General features: G+C 24.8%; 1 protein-coding gene across 3 annotated transcripts in view; it reads left to right on the plus strand.

Annotated features, from left to right (window-relative positions):
* LOC129610101 (protein cycle) overlaps window positions 1-12,980 on the plus strand; it is a 29,602-nt gene extending 16,622 nt beyond the window's left edge. For all 3 annotated transcript variants that reach the window (XM_055522462.1, XM_055522463.1, XM_055522464.1), the window contains exons 4-13: window positions 4,075-4,411; window positions 4,499-4,870; window positions 8,224-8,298; window positions 9,622-10,070; window positions 10,136-10,565; window positions 10,643-10,900; window positions 10,987-11,075; window positions 11,912-12,028; window positions 12,405-12,602; window positions 12,690-12,980. In XM_055522462.1, coding sequence (XP_055378437.1) covers window positions 4,518-4,870; window positions 8,224-8,298; window positions 9,622-10,070; window positions 10,136-10,565; window positions 10,643-10,900; window positions 10,987-11,075; window positions 11,912-12,028; window positions 12,405-12,602; window positions 12,690-12,868 — 2,148 coding nt within the window. In that variant the 5' untranslated portion in view covers window positions 4,075-4,411; window positions 4,499-4,517 and the 3' untranslated portion in view covers window positions 12,869-12,980. The remainder of the gene's footprint in view (window positions 1-4,074; window positions 4,412-4,498; window positions 4,871-8,223; window positions 8,299-9,621; window positions 10,071-10,135; window positions 10,566-10,642; window positions 10,901-10,986; window positions 11,076-11,911; window positions 12,029-12,404; window positions 12,603-12,689) is intronic.
* Window positions 12,981-21,464: the final 8,484 nt, after the last annotated feature.

Genomic DNA, 21,464 nt, shown 5'->3' on the forward strand with positions numbered 1-21,464 from the left:
AAACAGATTTTTACCACCCTTGAACTTACTTAGATTTTTTCACGAGAAATGCATGCCTTTTTAATGACACCACCCCTATATTCTATATGTTGACTGCTATTTTCTGTCATTTACATATTAAAATAAACTCTTTACATAAAAAAATTTATTTTCGTTATTGGTTTTTTTCTTGATGAACCAAATCTATATATGGTGACCATTTTTCTTTCGCTCTTATGTAGTCTATTAATGTGGTTTATGTAGGGACTGACGGATCCTGCAGGTACTATAAGGAAGGAGAGAAGACTCCGATGCCCCTTCTCAATGAGTATGGAGCGCCGATCCATAAGAGAAGAGACAGTTTGGGCGGGTCCTGGCTAGTGAGCATGACGTTGTGGGACATTTCCTCAGTAAAATTGCTCAAATTTTTATTTGTAAATTTATGACAGTATGAATTTTCACTCAATGTTTTTATATTAAAGAGCTGTTCTCATTTTTGTCAAAAAAATAATATCCTAGAAGAACTCTATAATTATTTAAAATAACAAAAAATGTTATCACATTTCTAAACGCACTCACTAAATATTTTATCGTAGATTACTATTAACTCCATAATAGCTAATTAAGTCCTTTCAGAATTTAATCTTTATATTGATAACATAGAGTGGATTTAACATTTCATTTAATAAATTATTAATTTTAATTACAAATCAAACTCTGCTAATATAAGCAATTAAATCTTGTTCTGCTTTTCTACCAGATTTTATCACGTGAAAATCATATACTCAATGCAGACCATTAAGAAAACACATTCAACTAGGACTACTATACAGAGAATTTTAATTCATGTTACCCTTTTGATAAAAAAAACACGAAAATGATTACTATAGCATTAGTTAAGAAAAAAAAATTTAATTTTTATACAATTTTATTATTAATCGCAATAATAAGTGCTTATAACAAGCTGTTGAGTATTACCACTTTCTAAATCCTTTCCATTTATTTTTTGCTCATAAATTCTAACAAAATCATGTGAATACCTAAGATATAAGTACGAGTGTACATTATCCTTTTCGAACATTGTACATTTTTGCGACTAACAAGCACCTGTTGAATAAAATTAAAGAAAAAAAACTTTACATTTTCAAATTCTTCACATTTACTATCAAGTACCGCTCCCAACGTTAGGTGTAAAAACAATTTTTTTAATAAAAAGGTGCTGAACATGCGCCCTTTCACTTTTTATTCTTAAAAATTCAAAAATTAAATTAACATTTCTTCAAACATATGTACATAAAATAATTATTATGTAAAATAAAAATAATTTTTATTATAAAATTCAATTCCACATAACAATATTATACATATGCGAACATATATATACACAAACATAAACATATTCAATTATTCCAAGTACATCTACAAACATACCTATATAAATACATGATATCCTTTTACAATACATATATTTATATATATGTATTTACATACAAATAAAATTCATTTTACTACAAATAAAAATTTTGCACAATGAAATTCTTTAATCTGATAGGTGAACCATTTCTGAGTACACAAATACATACACAATAATGAAATTCCTTTAGATAAATTCCACTGTGTATACACATTCTTTGTATATACTCACACATGTAGTATATGTACATATGTGAATTTGTTGTTATATGTGTGTAATGATTAAGTTTTAGGATACATTTTTCTTTTTTCATCTGGTCAAGTATAAATAAAATCTTGAATTTTAAAAATTTTTAAACATTTTGATACAAAATATTAAGAAGAAAATCACTTCAAAATTTTTTGTCGGGTGAACAATTAAAAAAGTAAAAGTATTGTATATAATTTATAATAAACTAAATTAAAAAATAAATAAAAATTTAAGATTAATGTAAAATTAAATTGAAATTAATCATCAGTATTTTTATTTTAAGATTAAAATTATCATAAAAAAAAATCTACTTAAAATTCTAGTATTTGTGAACTTTGAAATTACTTTGAATCTCAGTTTATTTTATTTAAATTATTTTAATATTTAATTTAATTGCAAAAGGAAATAAATAAATGAAAAAATTACCAGTTCAATAAATAATTATTTAATTATAATTATACTACGAGTATAGGTAATTGAAAAAAAATATTTTAATAAGAAATTATTACAAATTGTAAAGTTGTGGTCAGTTTAAACTTTTAAGAAATTTTAATTACAATATTCAAAGACGATTTATTAGAGTAAGAATAATCAGAAAATTTAAATAATATTTTATAAAATAATAATAATGATAATATGTGTGATATTTGAAAATAAATCATTCGAAAATTTTTGTTAAAAAGTCAAAGATGAAACCTCAGTAAATTCCCCCGGCTTCAGAGAAAAAGCTGCTTTAATTGAAAAAAAAAACAGTATTAATCAATAATAAAATTTCAATTTAAAATTAAAATTTATTTAGAAAAAAAACCTAAGTTAAATCTAGAATATAAATAAAATTATAAATTATTCGAATATTCTTAAAGTGGACTATATTTAATTTAGAAAAATTTAATTTAAAAGTAAAATTCAATTTTACTAAAACGAGAATAGATACAGTTGACCGTGCCAACTCTAAGTTAATCTCACTGTCGATAGTTGATATACATGAGTCAATGAGCGTCGATACATTTTCATACAATCTCTTGTTTTTTGTGTCTAATTCTATTTTATACATAACTTATGGTAGTTACCATAAAATCCGATATAATCTGAAAAAATTTTACTGAAAGTGATAGCTACATTACCAAATTAATTTGTACGAAATTTCAACTTTATAAAATTGTAATAAGCAGTTTGTCCATAACTGAGAGACTTTATAAAAGTGTCTCAGGTATGGACAAACTGCTTATGAATTTCTTTGGCAGCTACCACAAACAGTCGAGATATTGTAACGGCTTTTATCAAACATAACGGCCCAAATAATATATTTGCTTGTGTAAATTTTCGAAATTTTGCGCTGAATTCCTGAGATATGGCCAAATAACTTTTGAAATTTTGTAACAGGTATTACAAGCGCTAATGAGATTTCAACAACTTTTAACGTAAAATTTTAGTACTGTAGGTTGAACAGGCTTTAAAAGATATAGTCAAATAACTTTTCAATTTGCATGACAGCAACTAGAAGGGACCAAGCAATTTCACCGACTTTTATTAAACACATTAGTAGGGCTAATTTATACACACACAATATACTTTGAAATTGTATGGCAACTACCCGAACCAGTAGGTATATCATATCCAACTTAAATAGGGTTCTGGCATTTGCTATTTATAATATCATTTGTGAAAATGGGGTGACCTAACCTCAATGATTTTTGAGCTATCGCTCGTATGAACGAACGAAAGACAGACAAAGCTAAATCAACTCAGAATTCGACGCTGATCGAAACTCAGACCATTATTTCTAAACGTTGCAAACGGTAAGGAAAATTTATAGTACCCTTCGAAAATACTTTCGTACGAATAAAATACAGAGCTATTAAATTAAATTTAGGCAATTATTGCTTATAACCACAGAATTACATGCCGACCAAGCTAAGTTTTTACAATAAATGCACTAAAATCATTATTACTAGACCGATGCATTACAAAAATAAAAACATCTATTAAGAAGTGAGGTGCGTCCAAGTACGCCGTTCTTTATCAAGATTTAATGTTTTTCAAATCCTTCCGTTTCTTTGATTAATACGGTCCATTATTATTCTTTATTTTCAAAGCTTTTTTTAATAAAATGTTCAAATATATGAACAGATCCGAGATCGTTACAAAGCGACAAAATTTTTATTATGTTAGTATAAAATCCTCTAAGTTCTTTCAAGGAAAATATAAGGTAACACATACAAGAATGCGAATTCAAAAGTACAATTCCCAAAATTCAAGTAATATTGAAAGATAAAAAGACAGAAAACTAATTTTTCATGTTCGAAGTATAATAAACAAAATAAACAGAAACCTCTTCAAGTCGTTAATCTCTGAGTCTAATGTCATTTATAATATAAATATTTTATATTATTTTTTAATGGTTGTAATTTGTTTTTTTTTTTCATTTTCAGACTCACCATTCAAAGAAAAAAAAATCCTGCAGGATCAGGATATTAAAACCGAATTTATTAGTATAGAAACTTTAGGAAATCGTGATTTTCATCACTTAAATAAAAATTTTGAAAATAATTTAAAAACAACGGCATTATGTACCAATAAACATTATAAATTTTATAAGAAAATTAAGCAAGAACAACAAGAAGAAGAACTAAAAAACGAAGGCGAAAAGGAATATAGAAAAATTAAAAATACGGAATCTAATTCAGAGACAATAATTATTCAAAATCCAATTGAAGTTAATCAATATTCACATATTTATTACGACTTAAATGCTCAACAAACTGCAAAGTAAATTTTAATAAAATGAAAATAAAAAAACAAAACAATAAAATAAAAATATTTCTCTTCTCTTCCATATTTTTCAAAATATAATAGTGGTACCTGCTCTAGTTCAATGTATATGGCCAGTGGAGACATGACACAAATTGGACATCATGTTAATCCAAGTGAAATCACACCACAACAAGTTGATGGATCTGTTACAAATAATTCTGTTAATCATACATCATCTACCGTTCAAGTTGATGATGGTGCAATTGCAAATGATAGAATTTCATCTCAGCAATCAACGCAACAGCAGCAACAACAATCACAACAACACAAACAACAACAACAACCGCATCAGCAACAACAGCAACAACAATCACTTAATAGAGATGAAACATCAAATGAATATTCACATATGCGACAACAAGTACAAAGAAATCATACAGGAAACTCAAATCGCAAAAGGAAATATTCATTTAAGTAAGTTTATATTAAAATAAAATCTCATTTGTATATAAGTATGTATACATATAGACGATAATGTGTACTCATTTATAAATTTCCGAATTACAAATTATAAATTAAAATATCCTTAAATAACTAAATAAATGTCTACTGTCCGAGCGTTAATAATTTTAATTTGTTTTGGGAATTGAAACTATTTTGAAAATAATTTTATAAATTAAAAGTATAATTGGAATTTTTAGTTTCTCTCATTTAAAATAACAAATCATTTTATGTTCTCATACTATTTACATATAGCTTGGAAATTGTAGATTTTTAAAATTTTGTCTACTTTATTCAATAATATTTCCCTGCAAAGTTTTTTAAATTTAATATTTTTTAAGAACTATGGTCGCATTGTTCCATAAGATTAAGAAAATTTCATTTTTATCTCAATTTTTATAGACATTAGGCTGATATGCTTAGAAAAATGTAGATTAAGTCCTTAGTGGAGATTCATTTTCTATGATCCAATTTTTCTTTAAGTGAATTTCGTTCACTTAAACTCAATTTTACGGAAATTACTCAAATAAAATTTTGATTTACATTAATTCATTGTTATAACCATATATAACTAGGGTTTAAATAACAAATTTGACGGAAATTTTTTAATTATTCAATAAGCTTGAGTTGAAAAGTCTGATTTCACCCAAAAGTTAGGCTTGTCGTATTGTAAAACGGAGCTAGTTAATATAAAAATAATAAAAGTGTTTATTATATAAAAATCAAAATAATAACTTTTGAGGCTTATCAATCAATTTAAAAAACATTCGAAAAATATTAAGAAACACTTGGCAACATGGGTAATCTCTGAATTATTAAAGATTAGATTTGTATTTTGAAATTTTTATGAAAAATTAAGGACAACATTATACAAGCTTATATTGCAAACTTAAACAGTTAAATTTTATTTTATTATTAAATCCCTTATTCTTACACTCCTCAATAGCATTCAAAATAATTCTTCTTTAGTTCCAAACAGAGTTTGTATATCGTTTTCCCTATAATCAGATGACCTAACAAGCCTATTAAAATTTAAGCTTTTTCTTGATTTTTTACCAATTCAACTAATTTTTTATTAGAAAACGCCTTGTTGTATTCTAGGTTTTCAATACTTTATTTTAAAACAATCGCGCTCAGTTCTCGATCGAAAAAGAAGATCTCGACATGTGCAAAAAAATCATTTATTTTCTATGGAAATTCATCATATAATCATTAAGATGCAGAATTTAAAATCAAGTAATTTCCTTTGAAATTTGTAAAACAATTAAATTTTTTTTTTTTTCATAATATGAATGAGAAACCCTTTACTTTCGTTTTGATATAAGCAAAATGTCAAAGGAATTTACTTTGAAGTTTCACTTTGCAATCTTTGTTTTCATGTAATAAATTTGTTTGTAAGAAATTTGTATGTGTTTCTTAACAAATTATTCAATTAACATTTTAATAGTAATTTTTCTTTAGAAGAAAATTTTTCCTTAAACCACAATATAAATAATAATGAAAAGCAAAAAGAAAAAATTTTCTCACTTTTTACTTAGAACAATTGAAACATTTGCTTTAGCGTAAAATGAATTGTGCAACATTTCTTTTAAAATTCTTTTAAATTACAGCAGCTATAAGTGCTGTATAATAATAATATGGTTACTCGTAACAACTTCTTGAAAATGTTGAATCCATAAAAGTAATCATATTTTGTTTTAAAAAGTAAAAATCTCTATAAAATTATTTCTTAACAAATAAGAAATTTTATACTGAGAAATTGAGTAAAAACAATATTATTGTTTGTGAAACAATTAGAAAACTTTGAAAATATTTTCAAATGTTCCTTACATATGTATGTACAAATGAGTTTATTATTATATTCGCACGTTTATTTGAACACACAACCTTTTAAAACAAGCTTCTGCATAATACATACTTAACGTACATGTATTTAGAATAACATCCAGAAACTTAAGATTCTAAGTGTTATATAAAAAATATATGTATGTGTATAACATATTCCTTAATTTGTTTCATAATATTTATAGGTAAATTTCAGAGAATATTATAGATAAATTTTAAAGTATTTACTTAAATAATCAAAGGAATAATCATAATATGGTTTTTAACAGATCAATTAAATCTTTAAGAAAATATTGTTGCTATTTAATCAATACTGAAACTAGATTCTCGGTACACTGATGAAAACTTTAAAAAGCCTAAATAGGAATTTCAGTAATTAAATTTTATTTACATTATTATGTTTAAAAGCCAATAATCTTGTAAAGTGTTAAAAATTAGAAGATCAACTGAAGAAAAAGAAGACTTACTGACGTGATTAACAACAAATCTTAAAAAAAAATTGATTTGGTCAACATATAACCGACCGTAATGTTGTCTAGTTAAGTGAAAGTTTTACAGAAGAATATGAAAATGCGTTTTAAAGATTTCTTTACAATTTTAAGGACACTAGTAAGCTTTTAGTTAATATACCTAGAACAATGTGAATTTGGCTCTTAGTAGAGTTTCACTTTGTGCTATTTCGATTCCCCGAAAAGTTTGCCAAGTTAGTTTCGGTACCAATCGCAATTTCTTCATTTAAATTTCCGTAATTATGGTAAAAACTGCAAACATCGTACCCTAGTTCGGTTTCCGAGCCCCAATCTTCCCAAAAAAATTTATAAGTTTATTGTATTAGCACCTTGAATTTTAAGGAAATTAGTTGATAATTTCGCGCAAAAATATAAAATCGGCCCGCAAAAAGTTGTAGTTCCCGGAGCCTGATATATCCTAAAAGTTGATCAATTCGTGACATAGCCAGACAGACAGACCGAAATCTCTCTAAAAATAGTTTATTTACGCTTCCGTATTATAGAGAAGTGCGAGACTATGAGAGAAGTCTCATTGAAAACTTTACATACAAAATTTGTTGCCATCACACAACCTCCCTTATTGCATGCAATGCGGTCGATAAAAATTAAGAGTGTAGAACATCTAAAATAACCTCTATAATTTTACAAAAATGTTCAGATTTTTAGGTGCAAAATCACTTGATTGATATTTCATTTCTCTATGATGTACTCTTATTTTTACATATGGACACACGTCCATACTTATAAATCTATGTAAATTATTTTATTATTCTAAAAACCTATTAATAAATCAATATTCTAATATAGTATGAAAATTTCGAAACGAATATTTTATATTGAGTTTTTAAAAAAAAAAAAAAACAAAAAAACAAAATCACACTTTTAATGAATAATTCAAATTGAATTATTTACCTTTTTATTTTTTACCCCTTATTAGGTAATTTGTTTTCATTTTTTTATCTCTAATTTTAGTGATACAACAAGCGATTTGGAGGATGATACTGGTGATGACGCAAAATCAATAAAAACCGTTGACGAAAATAAAAAGTAAGTGAAATGAAATTTAAATTTTACTTCAATTTGCATGTTATATAATCACAATGTAATATTGAAAATATTGATCACGTCAAAATTAGAATATTAGAATATTTAATTTAGTTTCACAGTGACCATTTACATATTTTGTTTACTCAGTTGCCTGCCTTGCTATACTTTAAAAAAAACATTCTACAACAAGAATCATATTTGAAATCTGAATATAGATTGGTATTTACTCCATTTCACAGAATGATATTTAATTTTTCTACAGAAAAAAGAAAGTCTAACAATTAATTTTTCATTTTTATCAACTTACAATGCACATATACATACCTATAAAATTCAAAACATTCCAAAACAGTAATAATATTCAAATTTCATTAGATTCTGACATAAATTCAACAAAAAAATTTTCCGATATGTCCTCATTATTTCAATGCAAAAAGGCGGTGGGAAAGACGATTTAAAAATTTAATCCTATTGTCATGGAATTTTTAAATGAAATTTAAACATTTTTTGAAAAATTCTTTTGTGCTCAGGTGATAACTTTAAAATAAAGTCATTATCTAACTAAAAATACAATGAAAATGTTATTATTTCAATTAAAATAGGATCAAAAGGACCTTTATGACATCTGTATGCTACCATGTGTAAATTGTGAAGTAGATATATGCATGATTTAAATTTCACATATAAAAATTTATCATTACATTACATACATTAACATTTTGTGATGAGGTATTTGAAAATTATTAAATGGTTCTCACAATTTGTGGCATTTAAATGGAAAATCCTTTAAAAATCTCATTCTCGCATATATAACAGAGTGAACATACATAGGCATTATAAAGTGTAAAAAGTAACCATGGATAATAAATTCATTTCATTTTTTAAATACTTTTTAATTGGATTAACTAGGTTTTTCTGGTATACCAAATAATATTACAGTTAAAGGTCAAAAGGAATTTAAATTTAAAACACTATTATAAAAAACTTCAGTCAAGTTCAAAAGATTATTAAAAATTTTATTTGGTTTTAAATTTTAATTACAAAAAAAATTACAAAGACCTGAAAAATATTTAAGAATTTATGATAAAATTCATGTTACTGTTAGAGAATAAGTTTTTCATGTTTTTTACTTATACAAATATTTTTACACTTCCATGACCTGTGTAGAGGAATTTTATATTCGACGCTCCAGCTAGATAGGTTAAAAAGCTCTAAGTTCCCTATAAATCTCCTCCGATCCAAGCCTAACTACATTTAAATTTTACTTATAATTAGTAAATAACGCACCTATACTTAAACATATTTTTATATTTTTTATTATAGACAAAACCATAGTGAAATTGAGAAAAGACGTCGCGATAAAATGAACACATATATTTCAGAATTGTCAGCTATGGTACCAATGTGTCATGCAATGTCACGTAAATTAGATAAATTAACCGTACTTCGTATGGCTGTACAACATTTAAAAACAATACGTGGTGCTGTACATTCATATACAGAAGGACATTATAAGCCTGCATTTTTATCTGATCAAGAATTGAAAATGTTAATACTCCAAGCGGCTGATGGTTTTTTATTTGTTGTTGGCTGTGATAGAGGCAGAATTCTTTATGTTTCAGAATCTGTTTCTGAAATTTTAAATTACACTCAAGGTGATTTATTAGGGCAAAGTTGGTTTGATATATTGCATCCCAAAGATGTTGCAAAAGTTAAAGAACAATTATCATCACCGGATTTAAGTCCACGAGAACGTTTAATTGATGCCAAAAGTAAGAGAGAAAAATTTTGTTTTATACTATATTAATACTTACATGTGTTTTATTTTATATTTAAGCAATGCTTCCGGTTAAAACAGACTTACCTCAGGGATTGTCAAGGTTATGTCCAGGAGCCAGAAGATCATTTTTTTGTCGCATGAAATGTAAAAATTCAGCACAAATGGTTAAAGAAGAAACAGAAACAAGTAATTCATCTCATTCACATCGACGTAAAAGTAAAATGAATTCAGATAAAAAATATTGTGTTATACAATGTACGGGTTATTTAAAATCATGGGCTCCAGCCAAAATTGGTTTAGAAGAACAAGAGAATGACACTGATGGTGATTCATGTAATTTATCATGTTTAGTAGCTGTCGGCCGTATTCCACCAAATGTTTTTCAACCAAATGTCAACCCACCATGCAATTATTATCCGAATCTCCGACAAATTCAATTTATATCAAGACATGCAATGGATGGAAAATTTTTATTTGTAGACCAAAGGTATATCTATCAAAAATATAAATAATTTAAGTTATTGTTAAATAACATTTTGAACTGTGTATTTATTCTTATTGTAGAGCAACTTTAGTATTGGGTTTTTTACCACAAGAACTTTTGGGTACAAGTATGTATGAGTATTATCATCATGATGATATACCAGCACTAGCAGAATCGCACAAAATCGCTTTACAGAGTTCTGAAAAGATAACAACATTAGCTTATAGATTTCGTACAAAAGATAATGGTTTCGTTCGCTTACAAAGTGAATGGAAATCATTTAAAAATCCTTGGACAAAAGATGTTGAATATTTGATAGCGAAAAATTCAGTAATATTGTACGTTATTTGAATATAGAAATTAAATTCTTATAAGGTTTTTTTTTTAAATAGTTTCAATTGATAATGAAATTTTTCCTTTGTAGATCTGATGCTAGAGAAAATGGTAACAATTATAGAAGTGATGGAATGAATACACATAATATTTCTAGTAATTTTGATTTTTTTAATCCATGTAAGTGAATTTTTAATTTCGTGTATTATGTAAAATTTATAACATTATTTAAATAAATTTAACAATTCTGCTGTTGTCAAAATAATTTCCATATTCTTGCAACATTATAAAAAACGAAAACATTTTAACAGCGAATTTTAATACATAAATTAAATGGTTTGTGTCACTAGTAAAATTTCAAATACCGGTTTGTGTTATTGATAAAATTCCCTATCATTCACAATATTTGATTTCATATTATTAAAACAGCAATTCAACAATTCAAAAAATATTTTTATTCTAATTTTATTTAACAATATTTAATAATATAAAAACTTTCGTGTATGTATTTTTAAAATTATAAATTTCTTAATACCAAAAGTAGGCCATAATTCTGTAAACTATTCCTATCATACTCAAAAAAATTTTGAATTTTCATACATTAATCAGATTTTATATTTGAAACTTTAAGAAAATATACTTTTTCATTCACAATGATATTTCAGTTTGTAAACAAATATTATTGTGAATTACAGTCATATAAAAAAATATCCTAAAACAAAAAATTATTCTTTGAAAAAAATATTTGAGAATATTGAGTAATATAAAATATAAAGTTTTTTCAAAATATTTTAAATATTCAAGAAATTTAAAAGTATATGAAAGCATTTCACACTGCTAAAGTGCATTTAGGATTCTTCAAGGTAGAATGACACAAATAATTAATGTTGAAACGCTTTTATCATCTCTTAATATTTTATTTCCAACAAAATCTTATATTGGAATGTGTGGATTTGGTAATGCGAATACAAAAATATTTTAATTAAAGACAATTTCTTTTTATTAATTTTTTATAGCAAATGGACGTGAAATACATAGAATCATCAATTCTCATATTGAAGCAAGTAAAATTGGTAGGCAAATAGCTGAACAAGTATTAGATTATCATAGAAGAATTAGTGACTCTTCTACTGGTAAATCAAATTTTGTAAATATTGCAATTATTCAACGCTAATTGTTATTTTCGATTTCTTAACATTTATTAAAAAATAATGAAATAATATAGATATTTAGTGTGATATTTTCAAAAGAATAGTATAACGCGATAGTCAAACGAATTTAGAACGCGATTTTATCAACTATTTGATAATTGATGAATTTCATTCAACTTCATTCAAAATATTTAATTAATGTATGCTTAGAAATCGGAAATTTCATTGCTTATACTTTATATTTATAAATAAAACACATATAAATACAATGTACAAGCATAATACATATTTACATTAACCTGTTAAATTTTATCATTACTTACTCTCATGTTATTTCTTTTATCATTTCTTTTTCTAGAAAGTAGTCCAGATCCTGATAGTCGTAGTGGTAATCCTAGTCAAACAATGTCTTCTGGTGAAAATAGTATTTCTGGTGGTGAATTACAATCATCGGATAGAAGAAATAATCAATCAACTGGACAATATCCACGTTTAAATGGAACATTACCACATTTTAATAATGTTCGAAATAATTTTACAACGAATTCTGATAATGGTTTGAATATTCTTTTTTTTTTATTGCATTTTTATAAAATTTTATTAAAAATTTTTTATTAATTTTTAATTTAAATATTTTTTTTAGCTAATGACGGTGAAATGACATCTGTAGTTTCAACATCAATTCACGAATCTCCAAATCAGAGTGTAACAAGTGATGGTAATGATGAAGCTGCAATGGCTGTTATTATGAGTTTATTAGAAGCTGATGCTGGTTTAGGTGGACCTGTTGATTTTACTGGTTTACCATGGCCATTACCATAAAAAGAAAATTATTTCCTATAAACCTATATATATTTAAAAATAAAAATAAAATTAATGAATACATACATATATAACGAATCAAATACTTTTTTTTGTAAAATTTAGGATTAAATAGAAAAATTTTAATTAAATTAGAATATTTTAAGTATCAATATATATACATATGTATATATATATATAATTATATAATACATTTTAATTATAGTTAAATAGTTAATTATAATAATTAATAAAATATTATTTTAAATTTTGCTTTCATTTTAGTTCAAATTTATTTTTAAGAATCTTTAAATAAGTCAAAACTATTGTGATTAGGTGTGATAATATGATGGAGTCTTAACTAATTAAAACATATTATTGAAACAAAACAAAAGAAATTATAAAAAGAATAATATTAATTAATTGTACAGTAACAGAAACTTGTAAATGGATGTATAAAAAAAAATTGTGTAAGAAAAAAATTTTAAATAAAATATAAAATTAAAATATCTTGAAAAAAAAATTATAAGGAGAGAAAAAAGTGCTTAAATATAATTATTTGAAAAAACAAAAGAAAAAGTTTTTAAAACTAGATGAGTTAATTTGCGATCATTAATAAATATTGGAAATATAACAATAATGTAATATAAGTGAATATCTACATAATTAAAAAACTTTACATGAAGAAGAATAATTACAAATGCCCATTACATATTGCATATTGTATAATAACATTCGCCATTTCTGTTCTATCTTCGTATACATAACAAACAACACTTGTTAAAAATATGTTTTGTACTCAGCTTAAAGAAAGATTCTAAGTAATGGCCATAATCAAAATTAATTTCATATTCCGGAGTATTCCGACCACTATCAAGACAAATATGCATGGGTATCTTCGGAATTGTATCTAGGTCGTATCAGACACTAAAATGTCAACAAAAAAAATTTTACGGTATGTTATGTTCAATATTTCTTCTTTCATTTTGTGTCTGCCACGTTATTTTACTTTTGTGAATCTAAAATATTTTCTAATTTTACTTTCTACTTTAATAAATTATTAAAGTAGAAAGTAAAATTATTCTTATTAAAGTAATGGAAATAAATAATAAAATGCATCAAAATTTTTACGTTGCTTTAGAGCAAATAATACAATATGTTTAGGGAAAAAATAAATGCAATGTATCAAAAATCAAATAGACATTTATTTTTTTTGCAATTTTTACAAAATCGTACAACTTTTATTTGATAATTTCGAAAAAAACTCTATATATCAGTAGCATAGCATACATTTTGAAAACTTAAGGCATTAAAATTTAAGCGGCCCCTGCATCAAACCTCAACTGAACCTTAACTTTATAACAATAGAAATTAAGCATATGTAACTTAACTTTTCGCTTATTTTGTAGAATAAATGCCTAACCCCACGCTTTTGTGAATCTCATAATTTCTTCAAAATATTCACAATATATCAAAAAATTTATTTCAATTTCATGAAATTTTTAATGTCGTATTAATAAAAAATTCCTTGAATACCTTTTTTATATCCAAAGTTACAAAAATTAAATTATTTGCGCACAAAACAAATTTTTATCCTTAAAATACAAAAAAAAAAGGAACAAAAAACGTAGGTGTAAAAATTTGATGTTTATTAAAATTTTTAAACTAACATCAACTTCCTACTTAACTTCGATTAAGTTTATTTTTTTTTTAAAGTACGATAAAAACGTAAAAGAAAATAACGCTCATTTTATTTACTTGTTAATATTTAATTTTAATATTTGAAGGACATTTCCCTACCTGACGTTGCATAAATTAATTGTAAATAAAAAAAAATATTTCTCATTCTTCTGGCATACATATATCTGTCTCTCTTTATCTTTAACTTAAAAGCTAAAATCAAAATACATACATTAACACATACATACGTTCTTTTGCACGCATTTTCCATTTTTTCCTCATTTAATTTATTTTGAAATTTATTCTGAATATTTTCGTTTTTTGTTTTTAGAAACGACGCAAAATCACAATCTATTTTTAGTATCCAAATATTGAAATTCTCTTTTCTGTTGTAGTCCTGTTTTTAATATTCTTATATTTGCTCTTTTTGTTTTTTAATATTTTTTATTTTGCATACAAAAAAATTCTAAAATAAAACAACCTACTTTTGATGTGTATTTTAAGAGCAAAAAAAAAAAAAACGTTAATGAATTTTGTCAGATTGACATTTAAAATTAAATATAAATCACTACTACGTATGATAAAAATAAATACAAATATTTAGTAGTGGGTGTTAAAATAATCGAAAAAAAAATAAATTGAAATTAAGTTTTCCTCCTTTAAATGCCAGAATTTTAATGTAATTTTTATAACGCATCAACTATGTAAAAAATAAACAACTGAGATTTTCATTAGAATCCCTAAAAATATGCTATTATAATTTTGTAATATTGTGTCATTACATCGTCATTTAAAAATATTTAGTGAGTAGTGACATCAATAAAATCTTAATAAGTATTACAAAATAATAATAAGAAACTAATTTTTATAAAATTAAGATTTATTTTGTCGGAAAATCTTGATAAAATATTTGAAAAGTACTACAATTTTCCTAAACATGATTTTGAAAAAAAGTTATTTATTTGCAATTAAAATTGTAAAATTTTATTATTTGCAAAAACAGTCATGAAAACTTTTGCGAGAACTTCATTGGAGCAGGACACATTTGAATGAATTGAAAGTTATTTTAAAACTTGCAAAATATTGCTGAAAATCCTATACAACATATTCAAATAAAAAACTAATTGAATAATTAATTGCATAAAAATGTTAGAATATTAGTCTTCTTCTAACAGAGCTTAATTTTACAATATAATTTAATTTAATAGCAATTTTATTAAAGTATAAAAATTCAAAATCGGAAAATTAAACTTAGTCTATAATAAAATGACGGCCAATTTGCACCAACAGAATTGTTATGAAATCTTAATACGTTTTTCTGCTAAAATTTTTGCAACTATGGTCTTAAACTGTTCAAGATACAAATGCTAAATTTAAAATTTTATAATATTTCAATAACAAAAAAAATTGTGAATAATTTTTTCTTAGCACTTTCTCCTCTTATAGCTCCTTTGTTAACACCTTGTCTTTTCATCGTATAGATATGTATGTATGTATACATATTTAATTTCATCTATAAAATATCTAAAATAATCTTAAACTGATAATTCAAAGCGATGTTAATCGACAGTAAAGTGAAAAATATGAGAAATTGCTTTCCTCGTACAATAATGCCAATAAACGTGCTAGGACATTCAATTGTTAAATCAAAGAGAAAAAAATAAAATGGAACGGAAATATTCTTTCATATTTTTTGTAAAAGAAGAAATATTAAATATTTCAAAAAAAATAAAGTACATGTAGTCACAAGGATAAATTTTCGGTTATCTAAATACTATAAAAGAAATTGGATAATTTCTTGAATCCGTAGAACAATTTTTTATTATACTTAGTTAAGTGTGTTTATTATTGATTGGCCACTTCAACGAGGCGGTGAAAAAGGTCCACTGCACCACAATTAGCACAAATGTAGCGTCAATGAGTTTACTATTAAAAGTGGCCAATCTAAGCCATCCAGTTCTCTCGTAGAATTTATTATTAGTGTTTATTGTAATAGGCCTTTTCATAAACGCAGTATAGCGCATTTAAATCAGCTGTACTTTTTTTCACTAGTTTTTGCAGTTTTTTAAAGAATTCTTCTGTTAATTGTTGTGCTTAAAAATAACAAAATTTCTTTTTGCTCCATATTTTTTGCTTTCATATCTGCTTTAGCTTAGATTTTATTTTCAATATCAATTAAAGTTCTTAGAAAATTTAAAGGAAAGTTTAAAAATTTAATTTTGTGAAATTTTTCACCAATTCATTAAAATTTAAAAATTTAATAGCTACAATAATACGTAGAGTCCAATTCTTAAATTGAAATCTCATTACATATTTTTTTAAAATAAAAGATATACCAGCAGTTTATAAATAGAAATATTATTCATTTTTCACAGTATATTTCCAGTATCATGCAATAAAATTTATTAGGAGTGAAATGGTAAATCTAATAATAGAAACTTAATATTTATTATATAAGAAATAAGAAATACAAATGCATCCTGCACAAAAATCTAAGTTTTTCGATAAATTTTAATTGAATGATATAGTACGTTGCATTGATTTTCCTATTTAATAGAAAATTTAAACTAAAAATAGTTTAAAATACAGAATCAAAAACTGTAATTTCTGTAATGTAAAAAAACTGTAATGTAAATTTAACTCAATTTTTAACGAAATTATAAAGTAAATTAAAAAATTTCTACTCAATGATTTAATTTTGCCGTAAATTTTTAAAAATCCATTTGATAAACTTAAATCATTTATTACATTGTAATATCAATAAAATGGTCCAACGCAATACAAGATTTATTCCATTTACAAATCTGACATATTCAATCTTGCATTTATAACCTTACAACCACATATAAATTGTAAGTAAATAGATGAAAATTTAGAATAAATGCTAGTTAATCAATAATTATGTATACGGAACTTTTTTCCGTATATACAATATACAATAATAATATATACGTTATCCTTTTTATTGAATCATTTATTCCTTTTATTTTGTAATTTTTTTGATTACTTTCCATTATTTTTATTATTATTTCATATATAATATTCTATATGGCATCAAATTTCCATCATTCAATAATACTGAGAATCTATCATTTCTAGCTCTTTGATTATATACATACATCTAAATATTCTTTTAAATTAGAATATAAGTGAAGAATATATATATGCGTATATACACAGTACATGCATAGTAATTTTATAAAAAAATGTCGAAATTAATTCAAGGACGAAAATCAACAAGTGAACTTTAATTCAAATAATGTAAATCCATACAAAAAAAAGAAAAAACGAAATATTCTTCTTCTCTTAGTTCAAGAGCTTAAATCTCTCTATCTTCAATATTTTTTTTTATTCTCCAAAATTTTAAATTCCATACAAACTATACACAAGGACTCTAATACTATATAGCATATGCAAAACGATTAACATAAATAAAAACAAAAAATGAAAATTCAAAGTATAACGAAATGAAAAGGGAGAAAATCTGTTCCAGAATGGAACGTAAGGAATGATAAAATAAAAACAAACAAAGAAAAAACACATAAAATAACAGTTATGAAAATTAATCGTTTAGATTTGTTTCGTTTTTCCATTTCGTTTTCTTTTTTCAATTCGACATTTTCTCTTTTAAGTCCTTTTTGTTTATAGCTATTCTCTATTTTTGTCCACATATTGTATTGAATTTTATTATTCAAAATCATACCAATAACGCTGTAATACTAGTATGCAATAAGAATTTTTCTCAATCCTCACAATATTACCATAAGAACAATGTGTTATACAAATGAAAAATAGCCAAAACCAGTACATCTAACGATTTAACCCATAGTATTGAGAAAATAGTACAATGATGATGATATTGATAATACTCTGATTTTAATGATTTTCATATTATATAACACTTTAATGATAATGTTGGTGATAAAGTTATCGGAAAAATGTTAATGTTATAATAGTGTTGATGACAAGAGAATTGGTACATGAGGGTGATATTATAGAAAAAAATTGTTCATATTATAATGAACAATTACATTACATATATACGAACGAAGTTACATACATATATACGAACAACAGAAATGAGAATTCCATTAAAGGCGACATCATGACCGAATTTTTCTTTTCATTAAAGTAAACTGAAAATATTATTTTTATAATTATACATGATTTTTGTATATCCTTGTATTTTACATTAAATATATATATATGTATACGAGAATATTCATATACATATAATGTATTAATCCTACGTAATTTTTTTGTATATAAAATTCTTGGTAATGTTGTAATAAACATTTCCCATTACCTATTTTGGACTTTTTTTTTTGTGTGTAGGATTTTTCAAAGGAATGATGAACATTTAAACTTTATTAAGTGATGTAAATCTATAGTTAATTTTTTTAAACATTTGCGTTTTTCCCCTTTCTAAGTAGCAAACAAATTGATTTTGAGAAAAGATTTTGTTCTTAAATTACTTAAATTTCAATTCTTTTAATAGTTATTTGCACAATATAGAAAATGGCATTTTAGTTTTTTTTTTAGATATTATATTAGTAATTTATTTAATTTAGTAAGTATAAGTAATCCGAATTTTTAAATTAATTTAGTTAAAAAATAAAACCTTATACATATACAAATTTGATAAGCATTACGTATAATTGCAGGATTGAAGGAAAAATACAATTATTATTACTATAGTTAATTCAAATTAGCTTGTGTAATTCAGCATAAATTTAGATCGTTCGTTCGCACGTTGACTCAAATATTCAAAAAAAGAAACACTACTAAACTTAGGGAATTTGTTTTTTTTTCTGATAAGCATAACTGCTATTATGTTGTGGTAATTTCAAAAATAGATTTTAAATATTTGGAAAGTAATAAAGCTATAAGAACATGAAACTTGGTAATAGTCAATTGTTGCTCAAATATATCATATTCGTTTTGGAAACCCCTTTTCTAAATAAAGGGCTTGGCTTTTGTGATCACAAATCAATAATAACTGATAATTAGAGTACTTAAAATCAATAAAAAACAAAAATAGTGACAATTTTTAGAGTTTCTACATTTTACTAGGGCCTCTAAAATCTTGACATAGAAATGGTTTTTGAAAACTTAAGAAAATGCCCAAAATTCTGTAAAAACAAATTTTAAAGTCTTTGAAAATTTCACACGAAATTGTGGGAGTGCAGAAAATTAAAAAAATACAAAAAGAAAAAAATTTATATTTTTTTCATTTTTGTTTTTCAAAGTTCAAATGTTGGGTTTTCCGGAAGTGCATAAAACGCAAAATCAACAAATAGGTTGATTTCAAACCCTTTTAATTGCTTTCATAAAGTGTTTGTTTGAAGCTTCTGTCTTTTTTGAAAGGAAAACCATAAGCAAAAAAGTTTGGAATCTATCCTGTAGTTCAGTTTCCGATCACTGTTCCAATCAGTTCCGGAATCCTTATATATCCCAAAAGTTGATCAATCTGTGACATAGCTGAAATAAAATCACATATCAAAATCGGTTCAACTAAACTTGAAATACACGCCAGTAGACACAGACCGACATTTCTCTAAAATTAGTTTATTAACGTTTTAGGAGAAGTGCGCTCCCACCGAAAATTGTATGTCCGAAATTTGGTGCCATCCTCCATTATTGTATGCAATGACCTCGGTAACAAGTTAGGAATATTATGTTTTACACAAACCTTATCCCTCAAGCATATTTTTTCATATAAAGTGAATATCCTAAAGATTATTAAATTCCTATGCAACACACAATCAGCAATATCACCGAGTAGTATAAAATTAATTAAAAATTTTAACAATGTTATTAAATTCATTTTCTTGTTTTTACGTACATAAATAATATTATTCACTTCCACTTATTAACTTCTAAGTACTTATATATGTATATGTGTTGAATTTTGATTTTGTTATTTTTCTGTTCCAAAAATGACAATTATTTATTTTTAAAGTCGCTTGTGTAATTATAAAAGTGGTGGGTAAATAAACACAATATTTATTAGCAAATTACAAAAACAAATATACAAATTGAATCCTTCTCATTCTGTTTGCGTTCTGATATATACAAAACAACATATGTATATAAGCAAGTAATACAAAACAACATAATATGTATATAAGCAAGTAAGTATAACAAAAAAAAGTAACAATGTTAAAATCAACAGGAGGTTTGTAAATTAACTTAACATTAATATCCTGTCTCGTTAAAATTAAAACAACTGAAATATTCTTTTAATATGGAAAAAAAATATAGGAAAATCTTACAGCCAACAAGTTGTTTACCGTTAACAGAACGTATGTATATGTTTTTGTTTTATATCCTTTAATATTGTTAATTCCTACCCTTCTATAAATTTTAACAAATTTTCATTTTTTTCTTTTTGTTTTTATTACATCGTCATTATCTTTTCACTTTAAATTTTATATACATACATACATATATATATAATTTTTTGTTATCCTTCTTAACTCCCGTTATTTTAGTCCATATTTTTATTGCGAATCACTTAATCACGAATTAAATTTTAATCACGCGTTTTTCTTTTCCCAACCATTTACACAATAGAATTTTAGATACACTAAAAAAGAAAAAGGAACAGGGAATGTACACAGTAGACATAATATACTATATGGAGGGGGTGAGTTGGTATACATACACACGCATGTACTTTATGTACATATACGTATTTATGTAAATACACGTATGTCTTACTGACATGGTGTGTCAGAAAAATTAGAAAAATTGCTTTTTAAGGGTATGACAAAATTACAGCTTTATAAATTTATGGTTTTACATAAAACACCTTCACATTTTATATTTATTTCATAAAATAAAAAAAATTCTCAACTGGAAATTTCAGATAGTTTTAACAAGCAACGATTCGTGCATTTCGATAATCATTCGATATGAGCATTTTACTTACTTT

This window comes from Condylostylus longicornis, unplaced genomic scaffold (assembly GCF_029603195.1).
Source record: "Condylostylus longicornis isolate FDR11 unplaced genomic scaffold, ASM2960319v2 ptg000044l, whole genome shotgun sequence".
In the NCBI taxonomy this organism is placed as follows: Eukaryota; Metazoa; Arthropoda; class Insecta; order Diptera; family Dolichopodidae; genus Condylostylus; species Condylostylus longicornis.